The 25,700-nt window shown below is 37.9% G+C and overlaps 1 protein-coding gene and 1 long non-coding RNA gene across 9 annotated transcripts in view; one reads left to right on the forward strand and one right to left on the reverse strand.

Moving 5' to 3' along the window:
• The window catches only part of LOC6585667 (disheveled-associated activator of morphogenesis 1), a 33,271-nt gene extending 15,312 nt beyond the window's left edge, over window positions 1-17,959 (reverse strand). Inside the window, exon 1 of the mRNA XM_002011259.4 lies at window positions 17,836-17,959. Coding sequence (XP_002011295.3) covers window positions 17,836-17,883 — 48 coding nt within the window. The 5' untranslated portion in view covers window positions 17,884-17,959. The remainder of the gene's footprint in view (window positions 1-17,835) is intronic.
• LOC26527760 lies at window positions 9,389-11,951 on the forward strand. 8 transcript variants are annotated; one of them, XR_006356910.1, is made up of 7 exons: window positions 9,390-9,787; window positions 9,847-10,013; window positions 10,078-10,828; window positions 10,893-11,056; window positions 11,115-11,316; window positions 11,381-11,589; window positions 11,654-11,951. It is a non-coding gene; the product is annotated as an uncharacterized LOC26527760 (long non-coding RNA). The 8 variants fall into 8 exon arrangements; XR_006356909.1 differs by having other exon boundaries at window positions 11,131-11,316; XR_006356911.1 differs by having other exon boundaries at window positions 11,152-11,316.
• Window positions 17,960-25,700: the final 7,741 nt, after the last annotated feature.

Raw genomic sequence — 25,700 nt, forward strand, 5'->3', positions numbered from 1 at the left:
TTCTTTTCTTATATTCCTAACTCTTTCACTCGCATGTGATTCATTTACATGTACTCTTTCACATTTTCGCTCTCTATTACTATTATTGCCTATACTTTTGTTGTCTTATACAAACATTTTTTAATATTCTAATACTTTTACTCAAGCTCTTACACTCCACTCATTCTATACTCTAATACACTCTAATACACTCTATACATATATAGTATCATACATAGTATCTTATATTCTTATAATCCATCTTCAACTTATATCCCATTGTTTTCTTTTATGTTCATAATCTTATACATTTATGCTTATGCTCTTTCTCTCTCTCTCCCACTCTTTTTCTCTCCCTGCCTCTCGCCTCTTGCCAGTTCCCAGTTACATTTATACCGTTGCCGTGGGTACAGGGTATACATATTTTGCTTCATTTTGGCCAAGACAGACGGCGATCATCCTCTGAGCACCTGAGTAGGCAAATCTCAGCTCTGGACACAACTTTCACTTGAATCAACTTGTCGCAGTTGCTGTTGTTGTTGCCATTGTTGTCGCTGTTGTCTGTGGCTGCGGGCCTTCGGGGGCGATGCTTTTGATACTTCAGTCTGCATGGTGGCCCATTGTTTGATGGCTGAATGACCCCATCTCCCGCTACCCAACCACTTCTGCCCCCTGCCACCCCGCTCGAAGCATTCGTCATGGCGAACCGTAAAAAGCCGAAAAAAAAAGTTCAACAATTTGCCATTTTCTGCGCTTGGCTTGAACTTCATTTGCACAACTTAATTATGAGCTAAATCAACATAATTATGACGATCAATGTTGTAAACGAGGCTGGGCACAAGCCGTTGCCAAAGTGTTTTTTAATTATTATTGATACAAGTAAAACACAAAAACAAAGAAAACTTTACAAGAAATGATTTTGCAAATTGATGTTTCTTCGTTCGCTCATCAACATCAGCTCGAAACATGTGCGCAAAAAACATGCAACAGATCGCTGAACAACAGCACAAAAGTTGTTCAAAGCTTGCATATGAAAGACTTGAGTTTGTCTGAATTTTAATGGAGCTGGGATCAGGCATGGAACTAGTTGTGCATAACTAAACTGCTTACTATTCTAGTCTATCATCTCTCATATCAGGAACATAGTCCAAATAGATCAAATAAACGCTTTCAAATACCTCTCTAACTTACAGACCTACAGGGTATGCCGCTCATCCATATAATGCAGTTACAGTCTCTTCAAGCTAATAGCAAACACTGAATTTGCATAGCTAATAACACAAAGAGTCAAGCGAGGAGAAGATAAAAGAGAAGAATGAGTAGAAAGAGTTTGAAGACTTTGACGTTTGGCGTTAAAGCAAATTTCCATTTTGAGTGTTTCATAGATTTGCGATTGGCTTTTCCTAAATATATATATATATTTATATGCATGTATATATATATTTGGCATTTTTGTTGTTGTTGCTTTTTGGCTGACATTTAAAGTTTAAGAGGCCAGCGTCAGAGTTTTGGCCAGATCAACAGAGCAACTGAGCCACAGCGACCAGGCAGCAAAACAGAGATAAGACGATATATGATATGGTATGATATACATACATACATATACAGTAGAATCCCGATAATTCAAAATGGCAAGGAGATGAATATTTCTTCGATTTACACAGAAAATCAAATTATCGAGATTTATTGAGAACGAATTTCTTTCAAAGCGATAGAATTTTTTCAGTTTATCGCGATTTTCGATTTACGAATTATCGAGACTCGACTGTATATATGTCTGCTTACAAGTTAAAAGACATTTAGATTTCAAGAGCCTAAGAATATAATATTTATTTATAATTGATTGAATATTGAATATAATTTGACGTATTTCATATATTATATACATAATCAGTAAACCCAAAGATAATTATTTACTTCAAAAAAATATATTTCTAGCTCTCACTCTCCCCTCTCTCTATATATATCTTAGCAAAACCAACTACATATAGCTATGGGTCTCTCCATCAGTTAACAGCTAAGCGGGGGAACTTGAAATACTTTGCCTGAACTTGAATATCACGAAGTTCAACCCAACTTTTGCGCCAAATGGCAATTAATTATAACTTTTAACACACTTTTCATGTATGCATATATAGTATATATACATATAGTACATATATATGTCTTCTAATGAGCCATTATACATAACTAGGGTATATGGAACGAGTTTCGTAGTCATAAATAATGCGAGTTGTCAATGCATAGCTATGCGCGCCCGCTAACTTAAAACATGATTCGTTTTCATTTGCTTCACCCTGTAGATCATCGAACGGGGTGTTTTGGATTAACTGACAATTACGTATATGTCTTATACTATAGCTGATTTGACTCAGTCAGTCTGTCTGTCTATATGAGACTAGCTCTACACATGGATATATAGATATATTGAATGTATGCATATAGGAATGAAACAGTATAACAGTTTGGTACCTAAATGTATTACTTGCATAGCTTCCCCTACTACAGACATCGATGAACGATATCATTTGCTCTTCTTCATTCACGATCTGCCATGCAGTTGGGCTGGCATATAGGGCATCTACTAGTCGAGCAGTTGCGACATTTTGCATTTATTTGTAAATGCAATTACTAAGTATCTAAGGCATTAGGCAAAGATACATGAATGTATCCTACAGATACTTTAACTTGAGCGGCTTTTATTTTCTTAGCTTTTTGTTTCATTTTTTTTTTTTTCTGTACTCCTGACATTTATTCCGCATTCTTGCAACTTGATTTAGGCTTGGTGTTTGTTGCTGTTGTTGTTGTTGTTGTTGTTGCTGTGGTTCAGTTTCAGTCATCGTGTGCACTTTAGCTTTCAGCTTTGTTGCGGCACACAAAGCGCACCAAAATCGTCGATAAAATCGTGCAAAATACTTTGCCATGTTTGCCAATACCCTACAAAGCACAGCAGCATACAGCGGGTGTATTGGACCAGCATCGGGCACTATGTTAAGATTGTTTCACATTGCTTTTCTGCCTATACTCTAATAGCTTATATCTCAGGCCGTATTGGCTGATACCCTATAACTGTGGCTGCAGCAGTTTGAGCGGGCATATTAGCTGAGACCTGTACTAATACAATGTTACGAAGATTGTTTTCCATGTTTTATCTTAAGCCAAGGTATTTGTTGGTCAACCACTTCCATTTAGCGAATTCTGACAAACGTCTCTTAGAGTCTTTGAAAATAATAGTTAGTCTCGCTTTTTAAGTGTTTTTTTTTTTTCTTTTTGCTGCTTTCTGAAATTTGCCAAGATTACAAAACACTTTTTGCTTTACTGGTCCTCCATGGTCACTTTTGAGCAGATGAAAAAAAGCGGCAACAAAACAGCGACAAGTGTATGATGCAAATGCTCGCTCATCGAACTCATCAGCCGCAGCTTCTTCATGTCAGTCAGATGTTGCCTGTCACATATTATCTTCTATAGCATTTAAATGTCGTCCTCCAATGTCAGGTGGACAGCTTTCGGTGTGGCCAGAGGCTTCTGAGACATACTCTCTCTCTCTCTCTCTCTCTCTCTTGCTCTTGCTCCATCTTTCTCTGTGTACCTTGAACATTTAATCACTACATTGTCTTTAGTTTGTCATCAATATCATCATTATCATTATCATCATCTTCATTTCAGATGCTCATTTAATCATCATCAGAACATTCATCAGCATTTTGACAGTCCTGTCTTTAGTATGATCAATGTGAATGTCATTGGGGCTCTTATTATGATTATCATCTATGAGTGTCATTATCATTCATCACCATTATCATTATAGTTCCACTATCAATATCCTCATCATTAAGAATATAATTATGATCATTCACATTCTCAACTTAATTTATTGTATTGGGTCGATTTGCAAGTCATCGATCATTAGCATTATCATTGCCATCACGTATTACATTATCATGTTCATTGCTCTGATGTCATGATGAATGTCATAATAAATGCATTGACATTTTCTTTACATTTCATATCGCTCTATGTTATTGACTTATATATCATGTTATTTTATATTTTACATATGTATATATAATCCAAAATAACTGTAATATCTAACAACAATGTTAAATATATAAGCATACGTAACAAGACGTTCATCAGAAGCTTCATCTCAGCTGACCTGACCTAACCCAAGCCAATCTAACTTCATCCATTCCATATTATATTATTCAAATGCGAAGAAACCTGAGTTGATGGCTTCAGATATATTTTTGGAGTAGCAGAGATCAACTTTTGGGTAGCATAACAAATGACATGCTTGATTGCTGCGAGCATCTAGACACGAAATACGACTCATTCGAGAAGGGGGCAAGCGGCGCCAAGGGAGGAGAGAAATCGGTGGCGAGGTAGCAAAATGTGTAATAACAATGCGCTTTCATTAACTAAAGCCACGTGCTGGACCATCGATCTTTGTTGTCTTTATTGTCTTCTGCAGGCCGCTCTCTGCTGATGCTGAAAGCGAATTCCAACTGGGTGTGACGATTGCTTGAATCGATATGTAACATGCAGTAGAGAATCTCTATAGGTGAGTCCATAAACCGACATAACTCTCTGATGATTTGGCTGTCGATCTAGCCAGACAGTCTACTCGATTACTAATTCTCATATTCCAAATATCGATAAATATCGATTTTGCGAGTTTGCTGTGAAGTAATGCCAATGGATATACTAATAAATGTAAGAAGAGCAGAATCGAATAAATGTAAAATTCAGCACATAAAAATATCCAAATTGGAGCATATCGATATTTATTTTTATTTATTTATTTATTTATAAATATCGATTTGCAGTCTTTGGTGTGAAATAATGCCTATGGATATGATATTACATGTAACAAGATCAGAATCGAATAAATGTAAAATTCAGCACATAAAAATATCCAAATTGGATTATATCGATAAATATCGATTTGCAGTCTTTGCTGTGAAATAATGCCTATGGATATGATTATACATGTAACAAGAGCAGAATCGAATAAATGTAAAATTCAGCACATAAAAATATCCAAATTGGATTATATCGATAAATATCGATTTTGCGAGTTTGTTGTGAAATAATGCCTATGGATATAATATTACATGTAACAAGAGCAGAATCGAATAAATGTAAAATTCAGCACATAAAAATATCCAAATTGGATTATATCGATAAATATCGATTTGCAGTCTTTGCTGTGAAATAATGCCTATGGATATGATATTACATGTAACAAGAGCAGAATCGAATAAATGTTAAATTCAGCACATAAAAATTTCCAAATAGTTTATGGGTGAGGTATTTTATGCGGGGCGGGGACCTTAGGGCAGATATTCACGTGTTTTTTGTTTTATTTAATTTTGTTTTGGAATTTATTTTTGCATTTTTATTGAAGCTTACGTAAAGTAAATGGAGACATGGACATGAAGTGCAAACTGAGCTGCGGCTTAAGCTGCGAATTGGAATTGGACCAGAGCAGAGTTAACAACAGGCAACAAGCTACAACAGCAGCAGCAGCAGCAGCAGCAACAACGAAAACAACAACAATAATAACAAGCAACAACAATTGTTGTGCAATTTATCTTTATTTAATTGAACTTTTACTTTCGTCTCTTCGTCTTGTTGGCTGAACGCGTTTCATAAATTGCAAATCAACTTGTAAAGTGGAGGGAGAAGGAGCAAAAACAACAAGCGTTTATAAATATTCACATACACACACACACACACACACACATGTTTGTGTGTGTGTCTGCATGCTAATCCGTTAAATCAATTGATGTGCGCCGCGGGCGCTTATAAAAATCGATATAAATTATTAATTCAAAACAATGCAAAGCAAAGTCAACAAAAAAAAAAAATTATTGAGAGTGCTCGACTACGAGATACCCTATCGAATACTCTCTAGACATAAAATATATCAAAGTGCTTTCACATCTCCATCTTCTATCTTCTATCTATATGAAAGCCTCAAGCGGGCAACCAAATATTCTTGCTCTGATAATTTTGAATTTGTATTTCAAGACACGCATACTCCTTCTTTTACTCATATAGTCTATAATTTCACACTCTAATATACTCTCCACTCTAATATACTCTCCGTATGCTTATTCTTATATTCTATGAACATTATACTATCATACTCTAATACTCTACAAGTATAATACTCTATCAGTTCAAGCCTTCATTCATCGAAATGAACGGATATAAAGAAACGTTAGCCCGTTCCTTGACTACGCCTTCTTCTCTCAGTCATTAACAGAAGCTAGTATACCCTTCCATTGCAACATTTACAGGGTATACGAACGGAGAGAAATGGGGAGGAAGGGAGAGAGAAACGACGTACATGCCGGCATCAACAAGCGGAAAAGAAAAGTTTAAGAAAAGTACCGAAAAAAAGTAAAGGCAAAAACAAAAACAAAAAAAAACAAGTTTAATTTGATTTTTTTTTTCTTTTTGAATATTAATTGACAAAACGAGTCGCTTGGTTCAATTGGCCTTTAATTGTGCTGATGCTGGACTGGATAGAAAACTGATTATGAGATCATTTTCCAGTCTTAAATGCGATAATTGTTGAGATTAAAGAGACACACAACGACAACGACGACGACGACGACCAACGATGAAAAGTGAATTGACATTCAAGTTTGCGCTCCAAGTCTTTTGTCTGGTGGTCTTGGATCCAATTTATAATGGCCAGCTTATTATTAAAGATTATCTCATTAAATGCCTTAAAGCCTCACTCATTTATCATTAAGTAGAACATTGTTAAAGGCACAAATATTGACAGCTGTTGGGGTGCAACCGACAGGTTTATAGCCAGCATGAAAAGAGCTGGACTATATGGAAGATATATGTGTACAGGAAAGAAGTCGCTCTTGTCGAAACTTAAAGCTATTAATATTGAATGACAGACCTTGCGAAAAGTATATAAAAGCGATAAAGTTTTTGCAAAACTTAAAGTTCTCTTGGAGGTCCTAAAGCTGTATTGTAGAAAAAGATCCAATAAAAGCTTCATAGAAACAATATTAAAACTCTTTTTAAGAAATCTTCAGGTCATAGATAGCTAACAGTATAGATTGAGCAGAAGCTGACTCGATTAACCAAAGAACATGGAACTCATATAGAGAGAGTATCTTCTAGTCAATGCACTGTGGTTTCTAAGGCCAAATGACTTTGACTTCAGTTTCGACTTCTTATAGACTCTGTGTCATAGTCTGTCGCTAGCTAACAAACACGTCAAGGCCTTTGACAGTAGTTGCCCTGAAACGCAGGCGCAATTAATCATAGCCAAGCGCAGCTAATGATACCACAGATGCGAAATGCCCCAAGAAAGTTCACGCCATGGAGCTCTGTCAAAAAATGCTGTTATATATGGTGTATGTTAACAGTTATGCGCGCAAGCAGGATGTTGAGCTGGCTACTCCAGAGGAGCTGCAGAAGAAGGTCAGCTGTTGGGCAGCTTAACAAATGGGCCGCTGATTGCTGTCAGCTTCTAGACGTACAATTTATATGCCTGCAAGGCTGGCGCAGTAGTGAAGGAGGCAGAAGAGCGAGAGAGAGAGGAGAGAGAGATGGGAGGCGACATAGCATAAGGTGTGATAACAATGCGCTTTCATTAACTGAAGTCACGTGCTTAACCATCGATCTTTGCTGCTGTTCGCATGCAGCTCTCGAATGAAAGTGAATTCAAGGCGGGTCTGATGATTCCTTGCATCAATATGCAACGGGCAGAAGATCTACTGAGATCTTATTCCTGAGTAGCTCAACTCTCAACTGATCAATAATTGTTTTGCTGTTTACTTTAGAGAGTATCAGTTAGTCGCCTATATATCTTAAGCTGCAGCTATACAACGCCTGCCCTTAGCTGTAGCTGCAACAAGAAACAAAAAAAGTTCGCGCTGCCACCTGCAACAATTTCAAGGTGTCGATAATGCTGCTGCTGCTGCTGCTGCTGCTGCTGCTGCTGCTGCTGATGATGATGATGACGATGATGCTAATGATGATCATGCTTATAAAGAAGCAGGCGGCAAGAGTAGAAAGCCTAAAACTGCTGATAAAGCAGAAGATGATGCAGCTGAAGGTGACGCTGCAGAAGATGTCAATAATGATAATGATAATGATGATGATGATGATGATCAGTCCGATAAAAGGGCTGACAAAGATGAAGATGTTAATCAGCCAGATGCTGGCGCTGCTGCTGCTGCTGCTGCTGCTAAAGCTGACGAGCTGCGGATGATAATGATCTGGCTGATAATGAAGTAGGCGGCTAGCGTAGAAAGCCAAAGCCAAGTCAAGTGTCTTGACCCTCATTAATTCAAGTAAGCCGCAAGTCGAATTCGCAAAGCCAAAGCCAAAGCCAAAGCCAAAACCAAAACAGAAACGGTTTCAGTTTCGGTTTCAGTTTTGGGAGTTGGTGGCGAACCATTTTTCTTGACCGGCTGCGCAATTAACATACGTAATTTATTTAAATTCAATTTTTTTCTTTTTCTGGCTTGGCTCTTTTTTTCTCATTTTGATTTCATTTGGCTTCTTGGCGGCGGTGTTTTCACTTTCGTTCGGCATCCGAAAATTCCAAGCATCCGGCCAAGTGTTGGCAACCAGTTTTTCGTTTTCTGTGCGCGGAGCCCCCAGGCCTGGCTTGGCCTGGCCTGGCCTGACTGACTGCCCGCTTACCACGATTATTGTGATTATTGGCCCGGGCTAAAAAAAAAAAAATAAAATAACCAAAACCAAAACCAAACACACACACACACACACGTAGAGATTGAAAACGAAAGTGAAAATGTTTTTTCAAAAGGCGACAAATAAGAAAAAAAAAAGCGCCAAGAAAGCAAAACAAAGCAGAAGATTGCATAGATCGCTGAATGCTGTAAATTAAGTTGGCGATTTCTTCTACGAGTTGCTGCTGGTTAGGTGAAATCTTTAAGCTACACCTGCCCATGCTATTGCTGCCACAGCTGCTGCTGCTGCTGCTGCTGCTGCTGCTTCTTCTTCTCTTTACACTTCCATTCTCCGTTGCCAATTTTCATGTGCTCCTCTCGTATCGAAACTTTTACCCAGCTGCTTGACCCCACAGTCAACTGGCTGCCCACTAGATATTGGCATTCCAATCAATCACAGTTTTATGCGCCATCAAAAAAGCTTTGATTTAGCCCATGGAAACTTGGCTACGCTCAATATTATTTGGTAATATCTTCACATACCGATGGTTGCCAAAGTGGAGTCTGCCTCCAGCTCGTAGAGATAACAGACGGAGAGACCACTCAATATATTTTAAAGCTAATGCTCTGAGAAGTATCTAGAGAAAATTCTCATGCAACATGGAAGCTTATTGATATTTTCTTTCGCATTTAAGTGGGCTGTGAAAAAATTACTATATCTCAACGCAGAGAACAAAAAATATTCAGTCTGAATCGACTATTCGTCTTGAGCAAATTGTGAGCTTGTCAAAAAAAAATAAATAAATAAAAGAAAAGTATAAAATAAAAATAATTTGTTTTGTGCGGTTTTCGGAAATAAAAGCTAAAAGTAATTCGATAAAATGCGTCCATCACCGACCAACTACAGCGATTCTTCGCGCATCGAGCGTCAGCGCACGCGTGCCATACTGAGGGGACTCAGGCTGTCGAAGAGGGTTCGACGCGCCTTGCGTAACTTCTTGAAGGAGCTGGTAACGCTTCAGATTGTCATCAGCGATTTTCAGATGTTATCTAACCAACTGAGTGTACAGACCGACTAATTCTAATTCTATAACCAAATACACACATTTACACTGAAAAAAACATAGTTCAGACAGGTAAGTTTGATTCGCAAATTATTTCATTCACTTTAACACATAACTCGTGCTCTCTCTAGCATTTTCAGTGTTCACATAAAAATTGCATACAGAGAGAAAGATCGACCATTTTCAAATGTCAGCTGACTAATTAAATATTGAGTAAGATTAGCTCTAATTCTATAACGAAATACGCACTTTTGCAATAATTTACACAGAAATAAAACTCTTCACATAGTTCAGACAGGTAAGTTTGATTCGCAAATTATTTCAGTTCGTTCACTTTAACACATAACTCGTACTCGCTCCAGTTTTTTCCGTGGCCACTTTAAAATTGCGAAATTAACCGTTTTCAAGCATCTCGGGCGAAAAAACTTAAGTACAGAAAAACAGATTGACAATTTTTTAGAGGATTAGATTAGTTAGTGGAGAGACCACTCAACATATTTTAAAGCTGATGCTCTAAGAAGTATCTATAGCAAATTTTAGGCTTTGACTTCACTGCGAGCTGCTCATACGAAATTATCAACCATAGTAACTATTGGGTATATGTCATAAAAAAATCGATAACAATTTTCATGCAACATGGAAACTTATTGATATTTTCCTTCGCATCCAAGTGGGCTGTGAAAAAATTCCTATATCCCAGCGCAGAGAACAAAAAACTTTCAGTCTGAATCGACTACTCGTCTAGAGCACATTGTGAGCTTGTGAAAAAAAAGGAAAAAATAATAATTAAAAATATAAAAATAAATAATTTTTTTTTCGCGCGATTTTCGGAAATAAAAGCTAAAAGTAATTCGATAAAATGCGTCCATCACCGTTTAACTACAGCAATTCTTCGCGTTCACGTGGCACGTTGGGGGGAGTCAGGCTGTCGAAGAAGGCTCGTCGCGCTTTGCAGAACTTCTTGAAGGAGCTGGTAGCGCTTCAGATTGTCATCGACAATTTTCAGATGTTATCTAACCACTTGGAGGAGGAGACCGCCGATTAGTTCTTATTCTATAAAGAAATGCACGCTTTTGCTACAATTTACACCGAAAAAAAAAACTGTTCAGGCAGGTAAGTTTGATTCGCAAATTATTTCTGTTCATTCCTTGTGACACATAGCTCGTGCTCTCTCTAGCATTTTCGTGGCCACGTGAAAATTACAAAATTAAGCATCTCCGGCAAAAAACAAGCTTAAATACAGAAAAAATGTTAGACAATTTTCAGATGTCAGCTGACTAATTGAATATTGAGGAAGATTACACATATTTACACCGAAAAAAAAAAACATAGTTCAGACAGGTAAGTTTGATTCGCAAATTATTTCAAATCATTTCAGTTCATTTATTTTGACACATAGCTCATACTCTTTCCAGCAAATAAAATTGGATAATTAGGCATCTCGCGCAAGACACAAACTTAAACACAGAAAAAAAGGTCAACAATTTTCAGATGTCAGCTGACATTGAATACAGATGAAGACTATTTCTAATTATATAACGAAAAACACAGTTTTGCTACAATTTACACCGAGAAAAGAACTTTTCACATAGTTTAGGCAGGTAAGTTTAATTTGCAAATTATTTCAGTTCATTCATTTTGAAACATAACTCGTACTCTCTCCAGATTTTCCGTGGCCACTTTCAAATTACGAGCTTAATCGTTTTTAAGCATCTTTGACAAGAAACAAACTTAAACACAGAAAAAAAGATCGACAATTTTAAAATGTCAGCTGACATTGAATACGAATGAAGACTTTTTTTAATTCTATAACGAAAAACACACTTTTGCTACATTTTACACCGAGAAAAGAACTTTTCACATAGTTTAGGCAGGTAAGTTCGATACGCAAATCATTTCAGTTCATTTATTTTTAAACATTTCTCGTACTCTTTCCAGCTTTTTCCGTGGCCACTTTAAAATTGCGAAATTAACCGTTTTCAAGCATCTCGGCCCCAAGAAACTAACTTAAATACAGAAGAAAACACGATGTTTGCCGCTTGCTCAGCAAATACGCTTGACACTGAGATTACCAATTCAAGAACACGAGGAGAACACTAGGCAAAAGTCACGGCTGCTTATCAACACTTGTTCAAATAAATGTTCGAAAAATTTAACAAAACAGAGCAGAACAACACAAAACAAGAGCAGAACAATTCATAAAACAATAAAGAATGAGTTAAAGATACACAAAATATCTGTTATCGCTTTTTTTTTTGTAGACTTTCACTTCAGCTGCTGCGCAGATGTCGCGCCTTTGGCTACAATTTCGAGAAGAGTGATCTGGTGTAGGAGAGCCCGAGTAGAAGATACCCAAATACAATAATAATATACCTACATTACAAGCAAGAGTGCTCGACTATTCCGCTATGCCACAGATAAAAAGCAGCGCACTCTGCTAACTGCGCAGTTGACGCAACGACTGACCTTGAGCTGCGTGGGCTCTACTCTAGGAACCTCATTGCTGAATAACTTTAGATCTAGACGGAGTTTCCTAATGAAATGGCAATGGCATCTGTCTTCTAGTTGAAATGTTCGTAAGAGGCATCTGAACTTCAGTTATCTAAAAATCAAGATATCAATTCATAGCTACAGTAAGTGCTGGATGATACTATCAGGAAGAGAATGGAAATACTCTTACTAGGTGTGGTAAAGGTAAAGGCATACAAATGATGCAGTCAAGTAGCTCTGCGAGTGCCTGACTTCAATGAATCAAGATAATTAGTGTTGCATGAGCTGTTGCTCACAATAAGAGATGAGGAAAATGCAACTTTGTCTGATATGGTTTATGGGGTCGCATATATCGCAAGACATTTTCCAGAGCATATAAAAATTGAGTACCCCATGGACGACTGTCAAGTCGCGTAGGTGGTCCACGAGTCGAGTGGGGTGAGGCGGTGCGACATAAAGTAGCAATGATTAAGTATGTTTAACAAAACTTGCAGCATGCAAATCACAGCCAGGAAATTATTATTACAACTTTTTAACAGCGCTGTCAAATTCACCGTTTTTACTCTTTCTCTCTCTCTCTCTCTCTCTCTGCTTTGCTTCACTCCATGTTGAGCATGGAAGCAAACAGGGTATGTTGATTAGATTGAAGACTGTCAACAGTTGACTCAGCTCTGTGTCAGCTATAAGCCAAATCTTTACATATATATATATATAGTCTATAGCCTATAGAGACATTTTCTAATCTAAATAAACCTATATAAAATCTTTCAATTATTTTATATTATTGAGTCAGGCAATCCGGAATTGACAGCTTAAGCTAAGGCAACTCCCAAGCATCTAATTTGTCAAATTTGTATACACAATATAATATTTTGTCTTCTATACACATTTGCCCCTTAGCAGTCTGCTACGTGAAGCGCCTCCAGGGTAGCCTCTAGTTGTTCATACTCACTTGCTATCGAGACTTGAGTTTTTCGAGCTTTTGAGTTTGTTTTTTGCTTTGCTTTGCTTTTCAATTCATTAGGCTTACATATGGCTTCCGTATTTGGCACCCAACGAGTTGGTCAACGTTTTACAATATGGGTCAGAGCTATGCCATAATTGGAGGATTTTACAGCTATAAGTATATATATATATATATATGATTGCCAGCTGAGCTAACTGTTTTTATGGCTCAAGTAAGAAATAAATACAATTGTGCCGCCTTGCGAAACAAATGCCTAAAGTCTCGGCAAGTGCTTAACGAGAACTTGAAATAATTCCTTTCGAGCTTTATCAAACATCTAAGCATATCGGAAAGTCTAATATATTGGTTGAGGAAGCATTTTCATTTGGCATTGGCGGTTAGTTTTTGCTTACAAGGTGAAAAACCACAGCCACCACGAGGCGTATGCGTAATGCTAGCTAAATGCGCATTTTAATGGGAGTTAACTACCCACACACATACATGTATATCGATACATATATACAGATATAAAAAGTTTATCTTATTAAGCTATAAGCAAATCCATTTTCTACATATTCCCGTTTGTGACAGCTTTCAAAGGAAGTAGGGCTGAAGTATCGCTGGAGTAGTTCGATTCCACTAAATTGCATATGTTATCGACAAGTTATCGACTCAACTTAAAGCAAGGTAACATCTTACACCCAATGCCAAAATACTGAAGACGTAAACGTTTCTGCCACACTCTCAATAATATGCTATCGATATGTATCATCGATAACTGTTCACATTAACATAATAAAAGGCCATAAAATCCCTTCTGCTGACATCAACGAATCAAACTTATTCGCTGACAGTTTTCTAGATAAATTCCAATAAAACTCCCATTGCAGACGTCATCCGACGTAAACGTTCTCTATACATACCTAGAATCATGCCCAAGTTGTTTCTCATTAAAAAACTTCTTTCTTAATATGGATATATATATTAAATATAGCTGGCTTAGCTGTTAACATAATCATAAATCAAGTTGTAATCAAACGAGTTGCCTTTGTTTAGCTTTGCTTTAGTTAGCCATTAAAGCACTTTATAGACCAACTTCCTAGTGCTCAAAAGTTGATATATTGGCTGACATTTTTAGGGGCGAGTACATAAACAACATTGTTTACTTAAAGCCCCCCCTATGCACTTGACACCTGTGAGGCCAATTAAACTGCAGTTATCGCACTCACATTTCAAATGCAGAGCATTAATAAAGCATGAATTACCTTGACTGACTGACTGATTGAATGACTGCCTGGTTGACCAAGTGACTGATGGACTGCGTGCCGTATTGACTGCTTAATGGCTCATTGCGAATTGAGAGCAATTGTTTCGTAAGTGAAGATTAGGGGAATGCAATATTGTGTCAGTGATTGATGACTGAAGATTGATTAATAAACGAGTGATTGACAAACTGAATTTGATGGTTGACTTATGACTTGATGGGCTTAAAGATAAGTGATTGATAAGCCAATTGACTGATTGTTGAACAATAGATTGATTTGATGACTGGCCAACTGATGGGCTAGCTGATTCAGGGACTGATTAAATGCAGGAATGATTACTGATTGACTTGACTCAGACATTGTTTGTCTGATGAATGACCGACTGACTTACTGACTGATTGAGCAACTGATTGAAAGATTTATTCAGTGACTGATTGATTCTCTGATTAAATGACCGATTTATTACTGACTGATTAGCTGGCTCGGTATAATCAATTGCCTGTTTGATCAACTGATCCCCTTGATTGTACTTACTGATTGACTGATTGATTAAGTTACTGCTGTCTGGCTAACAGAATAACTAACTTGATGGACCAATAATAATAACCAGTCAAGCAGACTGGCTAGCCAACGGTGATCATTTGACGATTGCCTGACAACATATAGATAAGACTGATTGACCGACTGACTGACTGCATTGACTGGTTGATGAGCCAACTGCAAGCACTTGTCGTCCACTTCAGCTAGTGCAGCACAATCTCTTTGCCAGCTGAGGTGCTCAACTGTGTTGAAGAAGTTTAAGAGGCAAACGGGTTTTCATCTGACATGGCCTAGCCGATTTTCAGATATTCACAATTTGCACAGATACTAGTTGCGCTTAATTCAATAAATTTTGATGGTTTATTCCGTGACTCTGGCTGCACACATTAACGGCATTTGCAAATGAACCGTTTGCGACCACACACATACGCACACACACTCGCGTTTGTTGTCTCAGTCTTTCGTTCTGTGACGTCAACTACCGCAAGCTGCGCTAGAATTCAAATGCCGTAATCGCAGCCCCTCCCACCACTTGCTCCCCCCTTTCAATTAGCTTAGTCGTCTGCCTGCAAGCCTGGCTTTCTCTCCTGTGAGGTTTTTCGGTTGCATAAAAGCTTGATTCGCCAACTGGTTGCATTTGATTCCTGAATGCATCGTGACGTCAGCTTCTGATTACCTAGCCTGGCCGGCTGGCTGGCTATTCTAAACAGTTGCTGCCATTGCCAGTGATTGGCATTGACCCATAGGCAATAGCCTAGCAGCATTTCATAAACTGATTTGATTTATATTTATACCCCCTTTGTGGAATTCGCAAACTACAAAGATTTTCCATTACAAAAATGTGATTTCAAGTTTAAATTTTCGATTTATATTGTTCAATTTTGAAACGTATAGCGAGGCATACATATTACTTCTACTCATACCACTATCGATATGTTTAATCTGATATGACTTATCGATAAGAAGTTCTTAGGGCTCACTGAAAACTGAAGAAACGCGCGCTTGCTGTTCGTATAACTCCAATCTTCAGATATTCATGTTATCGATAACTTATCGAGCACACGTCGGCTGCATAGACAAAACTTGATGCTCGATTTTGACATTGTTATAGTAAGTGCTAATTATTGCAAGCCCAAACTCAATGCCACAATGTTATCGATAACATATCGAATTCACATTGCTAGCCTTTTGAAGCCACTCTACGCTCACTGCTAACCCATTTGCAGCAATTACTCATTGAAAATAGTGAAGAAATGGGATTCTTGTTTAAGCAACACATTCGATATGCGTGAATGTGCTCGATAACTTATCGAGCGTGAGCATTTTGATCAATTGGGCAACTCTCACCTCGCAAATATTTATTAATTATTGCAGCGGCAACAAAAGCAACAACAGCAACAGCAGCAACACAGCTCCGGCTGCATTAAATTGTTGTTTGTGCTCGTCGTTTATTATGCGGTGCGCAGCATTTCAACAGACATTTTCAATTGCGGCTCATTGAAGTAGCCAAATAGACAGACAGAGAGAGAGAGAGAGGGAGAGGTGAGAAAGAGAGAGCGAGAGAGATAGACAAATCGTTAGACCAAGCACTTAATTTGAAGCGCATTTCACTTTCATTTTTGTGTCTGTGTTGGGCAGCAAATCAAAATTTGAATGTTTCCATTTCAATTTCAATTTACAATTTATTGATGAGCAGCATTGAATGCAAATGCTAAAATGCTGTAGTGCTAAAAACAAAGCGAAAGCAAAACTTTTGCAGAATCTTAAAACGTTTCAATTAAGAATTGAATTGAACTGAAGTAAAAGTTAATTCCAAATTTACTCATTCGAATTGAAATGAGTCAAGTGAATCAATTTCGAGCATTAAAGTCTTGACGAAGCCAAATGGGTTGATGCTTTTCGGTGACTTTACTTAATAACGTTTAACATCAAATTAAAGCAACAAGCTTTTAATTCAAACCTTTTAGTGGTTTAAAACTTAAATTTGCTAAATTGAGAATTAGTCAAACATGTAGGGCAGGGATAGTCCGTACAATGGTGATGGGAATGTATATCTATGATTTAACCGATTTATGGAGTTGCTTAAAAAGACTTTTGTTGTTGATTGAGTAGATTATTTCCTATTTGCCTACTAAGCTACATGCAGTTGATATAAGTCTACTCTACCTGAGTATGTCTTTATTCCTCGAAATCTATATACACGCTCATCACTTGATGAAGCATATCACGCTCATTTTTCTTTGATCTAGAAAAATCCCACAGATTTGGAGATTAAAGGCATATCTTATCTTGTTTATTCCAAATATAAAATTGCGTTAGACCGAAGAAATTTTATCTATATATATTGTTAGTTCAGCTTCATTATATTGCAAAATTTTTACTCGAATAAACTTATAGAAAAAACACTTTAAAATTTGTTTGGTAATATTGTGGATTGATCAACTTTTCATCTCCCCAGAGATTTCTTGTTTTTTCCCAAAGAAACCTATAGAAGGACTGTTACACTAAGACTACGCAGATATAGACATATCTGATGGAGACTAATTTCTAATTTTGAAATGATCCAGATATATGCTATTATTATTATTATATTATATCTTTTTGGGAGATTAGCTACTACAAATAGAATTCAAAGTACTACCGAAATAGTACTTTAGATCATCATACTATCTAATAGATACATATAGCGTATACTCTTGAAATCTCATATAGTTTTTTAAACAAAACGAAACGAAACGAATTGGTCTGAATCTGAACAAATCTCAGGAATATATTTCCACAGAATCGGCCTCAATATATTTATCTATATAGTCTACATCGACAACTTTTTCGATTCCTTTTTGTACTTCTTTGAATTCCTTTATCGCCCTCTCACTCACCGTATTGAACTTCTCCATGAAGACGTTGATCTGATTTTTCGCTGACATTTTGATGCATGTGGTGCGACACCTGGCGTTGAGAACTGTCACATGACACAGTGGAAATAGTTTTCAGTGATTAACTAGGCCAAAAACAAAGGCCGCAATTTTCTTTCCAGTGCACAAAAAAAAACTTTGGGAAACTTTTTCTTCAAACAATTATATTCATATATGTATATTTATATAGAAATAATTAATTTCTAGCAAAAAACAAACAAAAACGAACGAAAAAAAAAAGAGTGGTATAATATTTAACACGCGCGCGCGTTTCAATTATTGAATTTATTGAATACTTTTCTTTATGCTATCTCGCTTCTTCGGTACGTTCATTCGCTCGCGTGCGTTCTTATCGGCGGTTCGGAACGCATTGAAAAATCGCGACGTGCCCAGCACGGCGCAAAGCTGAGCTTAGCTCTAGTGGCAGCGGCGTTGGCGCCGACAGCGACGCCGGCTTCGTTGACAAACTTGCCGCGACAGGTGCCCAACATAAGCCAGAGCAACAAAGAGGGAGAGAGCACGCGCACAGCTGAGAGAGCGCCTGCAAGCGCTGAAGAGCGCGCCTGCAGCTGAGAGAGCGAACAAGCGCCTTGTGCAATTGGCAGAGAGCGCAAAGTAGCGGTTTGTCACTTCTTCTGCTGCTGCTTTGAGCTGAGCTGGCTCTGCCGCCACTGCTGCTTCTTTTGCTTTTGCCTCTGCCTTTGCTGTCTCTGCTGCTGCTGCTGATGTTGTTTTTACTGTTGCCTCTGCTTTTGCTTTTGCTCGGCAGTCTCTGCTGCTGCTTGTGCTTTTGGTATCTCTGCCTCTGCTGCGTTTGCTTCTGTTGCTTTTGCTTCTGTCTCTGCCACTGCAGCTGCTTCTTTTGCTCTGCTGCTGCTTCTTACACTACTTTTGTCGCTGTCTTTGCTTAGTTTGCTGCTGCTTACAATATTTTTGCTGCTTCTGTCACTGTTTTTGCCGGTGTCTTTGTTGCTTTTTCGGTCGCTGTTTTGACTCTGCTAACGCTGCCTACGCCTACGCCTCTGCCTGCGCCGCTGCAACTTGTGCGCACTGTCAAACTTTATTTTTCTGAGCTAGTTTTTTGGCATCTCGCTTTGTGGGTGGCACAATAAGTACTTCAACTTAATCATTGAAGCACTTGCTATCTTATTTTGGCTTTTTATTTTTTAGAAGGCTTGGAGGACATGGAGGAGAGGGATGCATCATATCGTATCATCTATCTATCTATATAGATAAATATAAATGTTCACATCAACTTAAGCCCCTTCAAATGGCTTAAGTCAATGTATATACATATGTATATAGAGAGTGAGAAAACTAATTGCGTGATTCGAAGGTCAAAAAGCTAAAAAGTTTTTTGGTTTGGTTTTTCTTCATTTTTTTTCACTTTTGGCACCACTTTCAGTTATGTTTTTTGGTTTTGTTTTAGTTTTTGTGAAGGTCGTTACGAGTTGCTATTGCTGTAGAAGATATGGCTATACTAAAATGTAAAACATATTCTCGAGAAATGGCAAGAACTTGACGCTTGAGGTTAGCTTGAACAGCTAATGGGTTTTTGCATAGAATGGATCTACAAATAAGTTGCAATATTTTTTTTAATCATATTTCAAGCAGCAAAGAGAGACATATAAACGGAATTGAGTGTGCAGTGAACGACTAGAGGACATCCTCTATATCAGAGGATGACGTAACATCAATCAACATAGTGTATTGGGCAAACCAACGAGCTCTTATAAATATTTAGACCTGTAGATGAAGTGAAAGAAGTTCGAGCAAAGCTAGATTGAATTGAGTCCCACATAAAATTTCAAATTACATATTTCGGGTTTATTTTAGCTGAGAATTAGCGACTTCTGCAATGCATGACTGAACAAACAATCAAACAACAAGTCCAAATAGCTTAATTAGCTTGAGCAAAGAGACGAAGAAGAAAGAAAAACACCAACAAGTATAATAATAATAATAATAATAAAATATATTGCGGCTCGCCAATTGAAGTCAAAGTCAAAAACGATTTAAGGTCGCTGTCCAAACGAAAGGCCCCAAACGGAATGGGCTTACAAATATTTCAAAGTCTGTCACACAAAAGCAATAAAAAAAGGAAAAGCAAATAATATTAGTGAGAGAGAGAGAGAGAAAGAGAATAGTGAGACACCAGAAAATAATACGACAAATACGACACCTTACTATAGTTTCTGCTATACTACAGCAGTGCAGGAGCGTCCTATTCAAGCTATATCCAGGCATACCCTTACCCATGCTATACCCTACTATTTATGATATAAAAATTACTCTCTGTAGAGGATAGTAAAACACCAAAATGCAATAGTAGTACCTTATCCTAAGCTACTCTACTCAACTAATGCACCCCGCATATACTCATATTCTACACTATATACTTATATACTCTCCTTTAACTATAGCCTCTTATAACCCACTTAGTGTATGGCATATATATACCCTTTCCTAATTACTAAGGGCGCCAACACTCACGGTATACCCTAGCGCACTGATGTAGTAATACAAATAAAACAGATGAGTTACAATTTTCAACTTGAAAGACGCCAAAAGCAGTCATACGGCACATACTACTCACTAATACCGTTTGTTTAAGAGTATTTCGATAAGTATGGTTAGAGCAATAACGGTTTTAAAAAAAATATACTGAAAAGCGTGTCATGTTGGCTGGACTTTATGTAACGCTACTTCTTTAAATCGCTGTCAATGTCTCCTCGACATATATGTATATATATTTATAAATATATAGTTATATACATATATATGTATATATATTTATAAATATATAGTTATATACATATACATACATCTATATTTGATTTTTTGGCAATTCATTGAGGCATTACGCCTCGTGGTTCATAAAGCTGAAACGAAAGACTTAGGCAACGAACTTGCTGGACTTACCTCTTAGCATAGTCATCAGGTTAGGCATCTAGACGTTATCTCTGTATCTTTGGCTGTAATTATATAGAAGGCGAATACAAAAAATTGATTTAGATTTACTTTTAATGCATATAGATAAGGCAGAAACTCTTTCTCTCTCTATCTCCGTCACTCTCTCACTCTCTCTCTCTCTCTCTCTTTCTGTGTCTCCTACGCCTGCTGTCTCGCTCTTTCTGTGTCTTACAGCCAAATCATTGCGCACAACGTAAAAAGTCATTGAGATCTTAATCGAAACTTTGCCTAATTACCTCATACGAACAACATTTTCCATTGCCTAAGAAAACGTGAAAATTTTTTGGGCGCCCAGAAGTCGAGCACCTCTTAAATATCCAAATATCTGAATAAAGCTCGACCGTAAAATGCCTCGTATATTGATCTAGTTATAATTGTGATATACAAAATGCCTGCTCGCCTATTTAATACTCTGTATTCATTTGTGTTTGCAGTTTTGGCACATTTAATGTATGATCGACTGTTAAATACCCTGTATTAATAAGTGGTAAAAGATTCAAATCAAGAGAGAGACGGTCAGAGCTCTGCATCGCTGCACTACCCACCCCTTTCTACGGTTACAGGGTATATATGTGGGAATGGAAATAAAGAGTGCTTCAATTATATCTCGTTTGTTTTCGAAATAATGAAAAGAAAAAACACTTTCATTAGCTGAGCTACGCCTTCTTCTATCCCAAAGCTGAAAGCCAATTCCGGCTAATCAAAATTTTCTATAACTTTTATTGTTGTTGTTGCTTGCCACGCCCCTCTGACGAAAAAAGTGTGTTATCAGAGACGCCGCACTTAACTCAACTTAACGCAGCTCATCTCCCTCCTTCTCCCTCTCCCTCTCCCTCTGTCACCCTCTCTCTGTCTTAAATTCCGATACCAATTCCCAATTCCAATTGAAAGATTCACTTGATTTTTTGTTGAAAGTGAAATTTTGTCAACAACTTTTGTTGCTGTAGTTGTTGTTGTTGTTGTTGGTGTTGTCTTTGCATTTCAATTTTGGCATGTTATTAAAATGTGTTTTCAATTTCACTAGAAAGCCTCTCCAAAACAAGAGTCGCCCTCAAAACCAAAAAAACCTTTTGATATTCTAGCTGAAGAAATTGAAGCGAAATGTGGAAATAAAGACACCAAAATAATATTTTGTTTCGTTTACAGCGCGCGTCGACCAAACAGCCAGCCAGAGAGAGAGAAAGACAGAGACATGGCTTGCATTACAAGTGCTTGCAGCAGTAAAAGAAGTCTGTCTGCCGCGCTTCAAGAGCTTAGCTGTGGCTGTGTGTGAGCGGGTCGCACAGTTTGGGCGACTGACTGATTGAGCAGCAGAACGACAGATTGACAGACTGATGAAATGCGCCTGTCAATTATAGGCAACACAAATAAAAAAAATATATTTATGAAATGTCTTAGGGGCAACGAGCCGGTTAAACAACAAAAGACTTGGACAACGAACTTGTGTGTGTGAGAAAAAAGTAAAGAAGAACGATATTTACGATATACAGATCGAATACATATGACGACAAAGATAGATAGTAAGAGAAAGAGTCATATAGAGCAAGAGTCTTTAAAGTCTTTGGATTGTGGTCTAATTTATCGATTATCGATAACAGCTATGGATAAATCAGATGCTCAAGATGACCTTTGCTTTCGATCTATCGATTATTGTTTCTGCCCTATGTCACACATTTCGACTCATTGCAACCAGTGTCATCGGTATGATATCGATAACTAATTTAACGAATTTCTCTTCAGCATTAGTCATCCATTCTCTCCTCCTACTCTCCAGCCACTTCTCTCTCTCTCTCTCTCTCAAAGTTTATGCCATCATCGCGCATTGTATGCACATCCGTCATTCGCCTTTCCGGCTTGGACCGTTTCGCCAAGACACATAAACAAAAGCAGAAATCAAAGAGACCTTTGCGTAGTATTAACATATGTCGTACGCGTTAATTAACAATTCCGCTCAGCTAATATCGGTTTCACCCACCCAAAAACAAAACCAAAACAAAAACCAAAAAAAAAAAGAGCAACAACGAAAGCTCCTTTTACCATGGACGCCCCCGCGGCTGACCACGCCCCTCACCTGCTTCTTTCGGAGGAAACTCTCGCGTGTGCTTGTCGGTCTGTCTGTGTGTGTATGGGTGTGTGTGTGTGTCTGTCTGTGTGTAAAGAAAGTAAATTGCGAGTCTAGGTCTTCTCTATTGCTTTATATGAAAGTTGCGCTCGCGAGTTGAATGACTCAAACGAGGAGGAATCGCGCTGCAGCTGAAGATGGCAGCTGGAGATGAAGTCGCAGTTGGCGTCGCAGTCGCAGCTCAGCTTGGTGACCAGAAATCAAATTAAAAACAAATTTGCCAATGTACAAAAAAGACACACACACACACACACACAGAAACTGGCCAACTGGACGCTGTGCGGGGAGGGGATCGCACACGCATGTCTCTAACCTCCAGCTGGGGCCTAGCCCCCCGTTTGCTTTTTCTGTTCGCTTTTTGTCAAAGTTCAAAGTAAAAGTTTATAATGTGGGCGTGGCATGGCATGCATTTGGCATTGACTCTGACGATTTAAGATATGGGACATGATTGCTGAGGACTGCGACTGCGACTGCGACTCAGCGTTCATAGTCACGAAAATTTATGCCGACTTTTTAATTTCCAATTAAAATTGCGCAAACATTTTGCACTTTTCGATACCCTGCAGCAATAAAAAACTGATCAGGGCATATGCGAGCAGATAAATGCTATTCGAGCTGAAATTAAAATAGGATCTGCATCTACAAAAATCATAAAAGAAAAATCTTCTGACTGAAACTCTGTAAGCACTTCCAAGAAGCATCCATGAAAACTTCCAATATAATTTACTTTGCCTCTCTAGATGAATATGTAACTCTAATTGAACCTATTGACAGCTAAAAACCTTCAATGCAACCACTATTAAAATATATTACATAAGAGCTCTTCAAAACTCCATTCATTCTTCTCCATCTCTGTAGCCCCTTCTCAACTGCCCTTGTTTCGCTTTTTACTTTATTATAGTTTACAGGGTATCCGTTGGTCGTTCAGCTTGTTCATCTCGCTAATATGCCATATAAATTACCGCCTTTTGAGCTAGCCTTTAATGATCTCTCGGTCAAAGTTCCGCGCAGAGCAGTAATCCGAGGCGTAGGTCATTAAAAGAAATCAACGCAACTTATCGTTAATGCATCGTAAATTAGCTCGACACTGCATTAGATGCCACATCTTTATGCACGTGCATACACATATACCTATACATTTACTATCTATGTCTCGCTGTGATTGTCAACTTATTAAAGAGCATTACTCATGCTAGGCAAATGCAACGCATTAAACTTCATTGCCAGCCACACCTCGGTCCAACAGAAACCGAAAGCCAATGACTGAGTAACCGAACCGTTCCATGACTGAAACTAGTAAAGTCGAAACCCTAAATCCAGATGAGCCACAATTTCCTTGAGCTGAGAGAAGATAACCTTAACCGCTCAAACTGCAAAGGAAAGGAAAGACGAGATAAAAGTTCGGTTCGAACCGAATCAACAAGCTGAACTGAAACTATTGGAATTGAGCAAATCCTTGCTCATTTCGAGAATATTTTTATATTTTATAAATATCATATATATAAGTTAAGCGCTCCCATACTAGAGTACTAGTGATTGGGGGACGCTGTGTTGAGTTCTTGTGAATATATAACAACTTTTTATACAATTTGAAGCAATAGGTCTAAACTCTCTCTAGTCCGAATATAAACTGAACTAAATCTGTTCAACTGGTTAGGTTCTCCCCTTGAATGTCTGACTGGACTCTCCAGCCTCCTTAGATTGTCGAAAGTCTTAACTTATATTTAGTTTTATATCTTAAAACTCAAAACAAAGCACATTTGGATCTCTAAAATGTGTGAGCCGAGAGCCCAAGGCAATTTATTGCTTTGAACCCTTGACTTATATATGTATATGTGTATATCATTCCGTTGCAGCCCAGCTCAAGCCGCATCCACGTTACGCAAATGCAAAGGCAGCGGCAGCGGCAGCGGCAGCGGCAGCGCCAGAGCCAGAGGCAGAACAAGACGTGAACTTCAGATTCGAACTATGCAAAAGGTCATCCCACATTCCGCATTCACTGCTAACCACTTGCGCAATATGTTTTGTAGCTTCTTCGTTTTCTTCAAGAGATTCGCACGAATTTTGGGCAGCGATTCCTGAAAGCAAAACTAACTGCTTCGCATATACCCTGAACCAATTAATAGTTGGAAATTATAGGGTATAAATGACGTTTATTACGGCTTCATGCAACCCAATTCAAACTGAATATGTTTTCAATCAGTTTCAATTAGTCATTCAATCACAAAATTTGTCAATCAATCTACTTATGGGCATAGTTCTCATCATCATCAATCCACTTGTTAATCATTCAATAATCAGAACTGACTCAACCATCGATCGACCATTCAATTTGCGAATCATTCAATCAAGCACATCAGTCATTCAACTAAAACTGCTATTTACTAAATTCTTTTAGTTTATCACAGGGTATTTTATTGTCACGTATTTGTATGCGAATCATTGAGATAATTTGTCATTGGTCTCGAAATGATTAAGTACGCGCGAAAAGTATTTCACATACGTTTTTTCTTGCTTTGCTTATTTATATTTTATATAATTGTTTATGCTGAAAAATTAAAACATGACTTTTTTAAGGAGAGTCACAGATAAGAGAAGATATCCACTTGAGCAACAAATCCATGAATACCCTTTAATGTAAATTTATGCAAGGTTTGGTTAACTAATGCGTGGATTGGCTTTGACTGTCAGAGTCTCTTAGTTAACTAGCCAAGCAATTAGTAGGTCAAGCAAT

Source organism: Drosophila mojavensis, unplaced genomic scaffold (genome assembly GCF_018153725.1).
Source record: "Drosophila mojavensis isolate 15081-1352.22 unplaced genomic scaffold, ASM1815372v1 contig_136, whole genome shotgun sequence".
Classification (NCBI taxonomy): Eukaryota; Metazoa; Arthropoda; class Insecta; order Diptera; family Drosophilidae; genus Drosophila; species Drosophila mojavensis.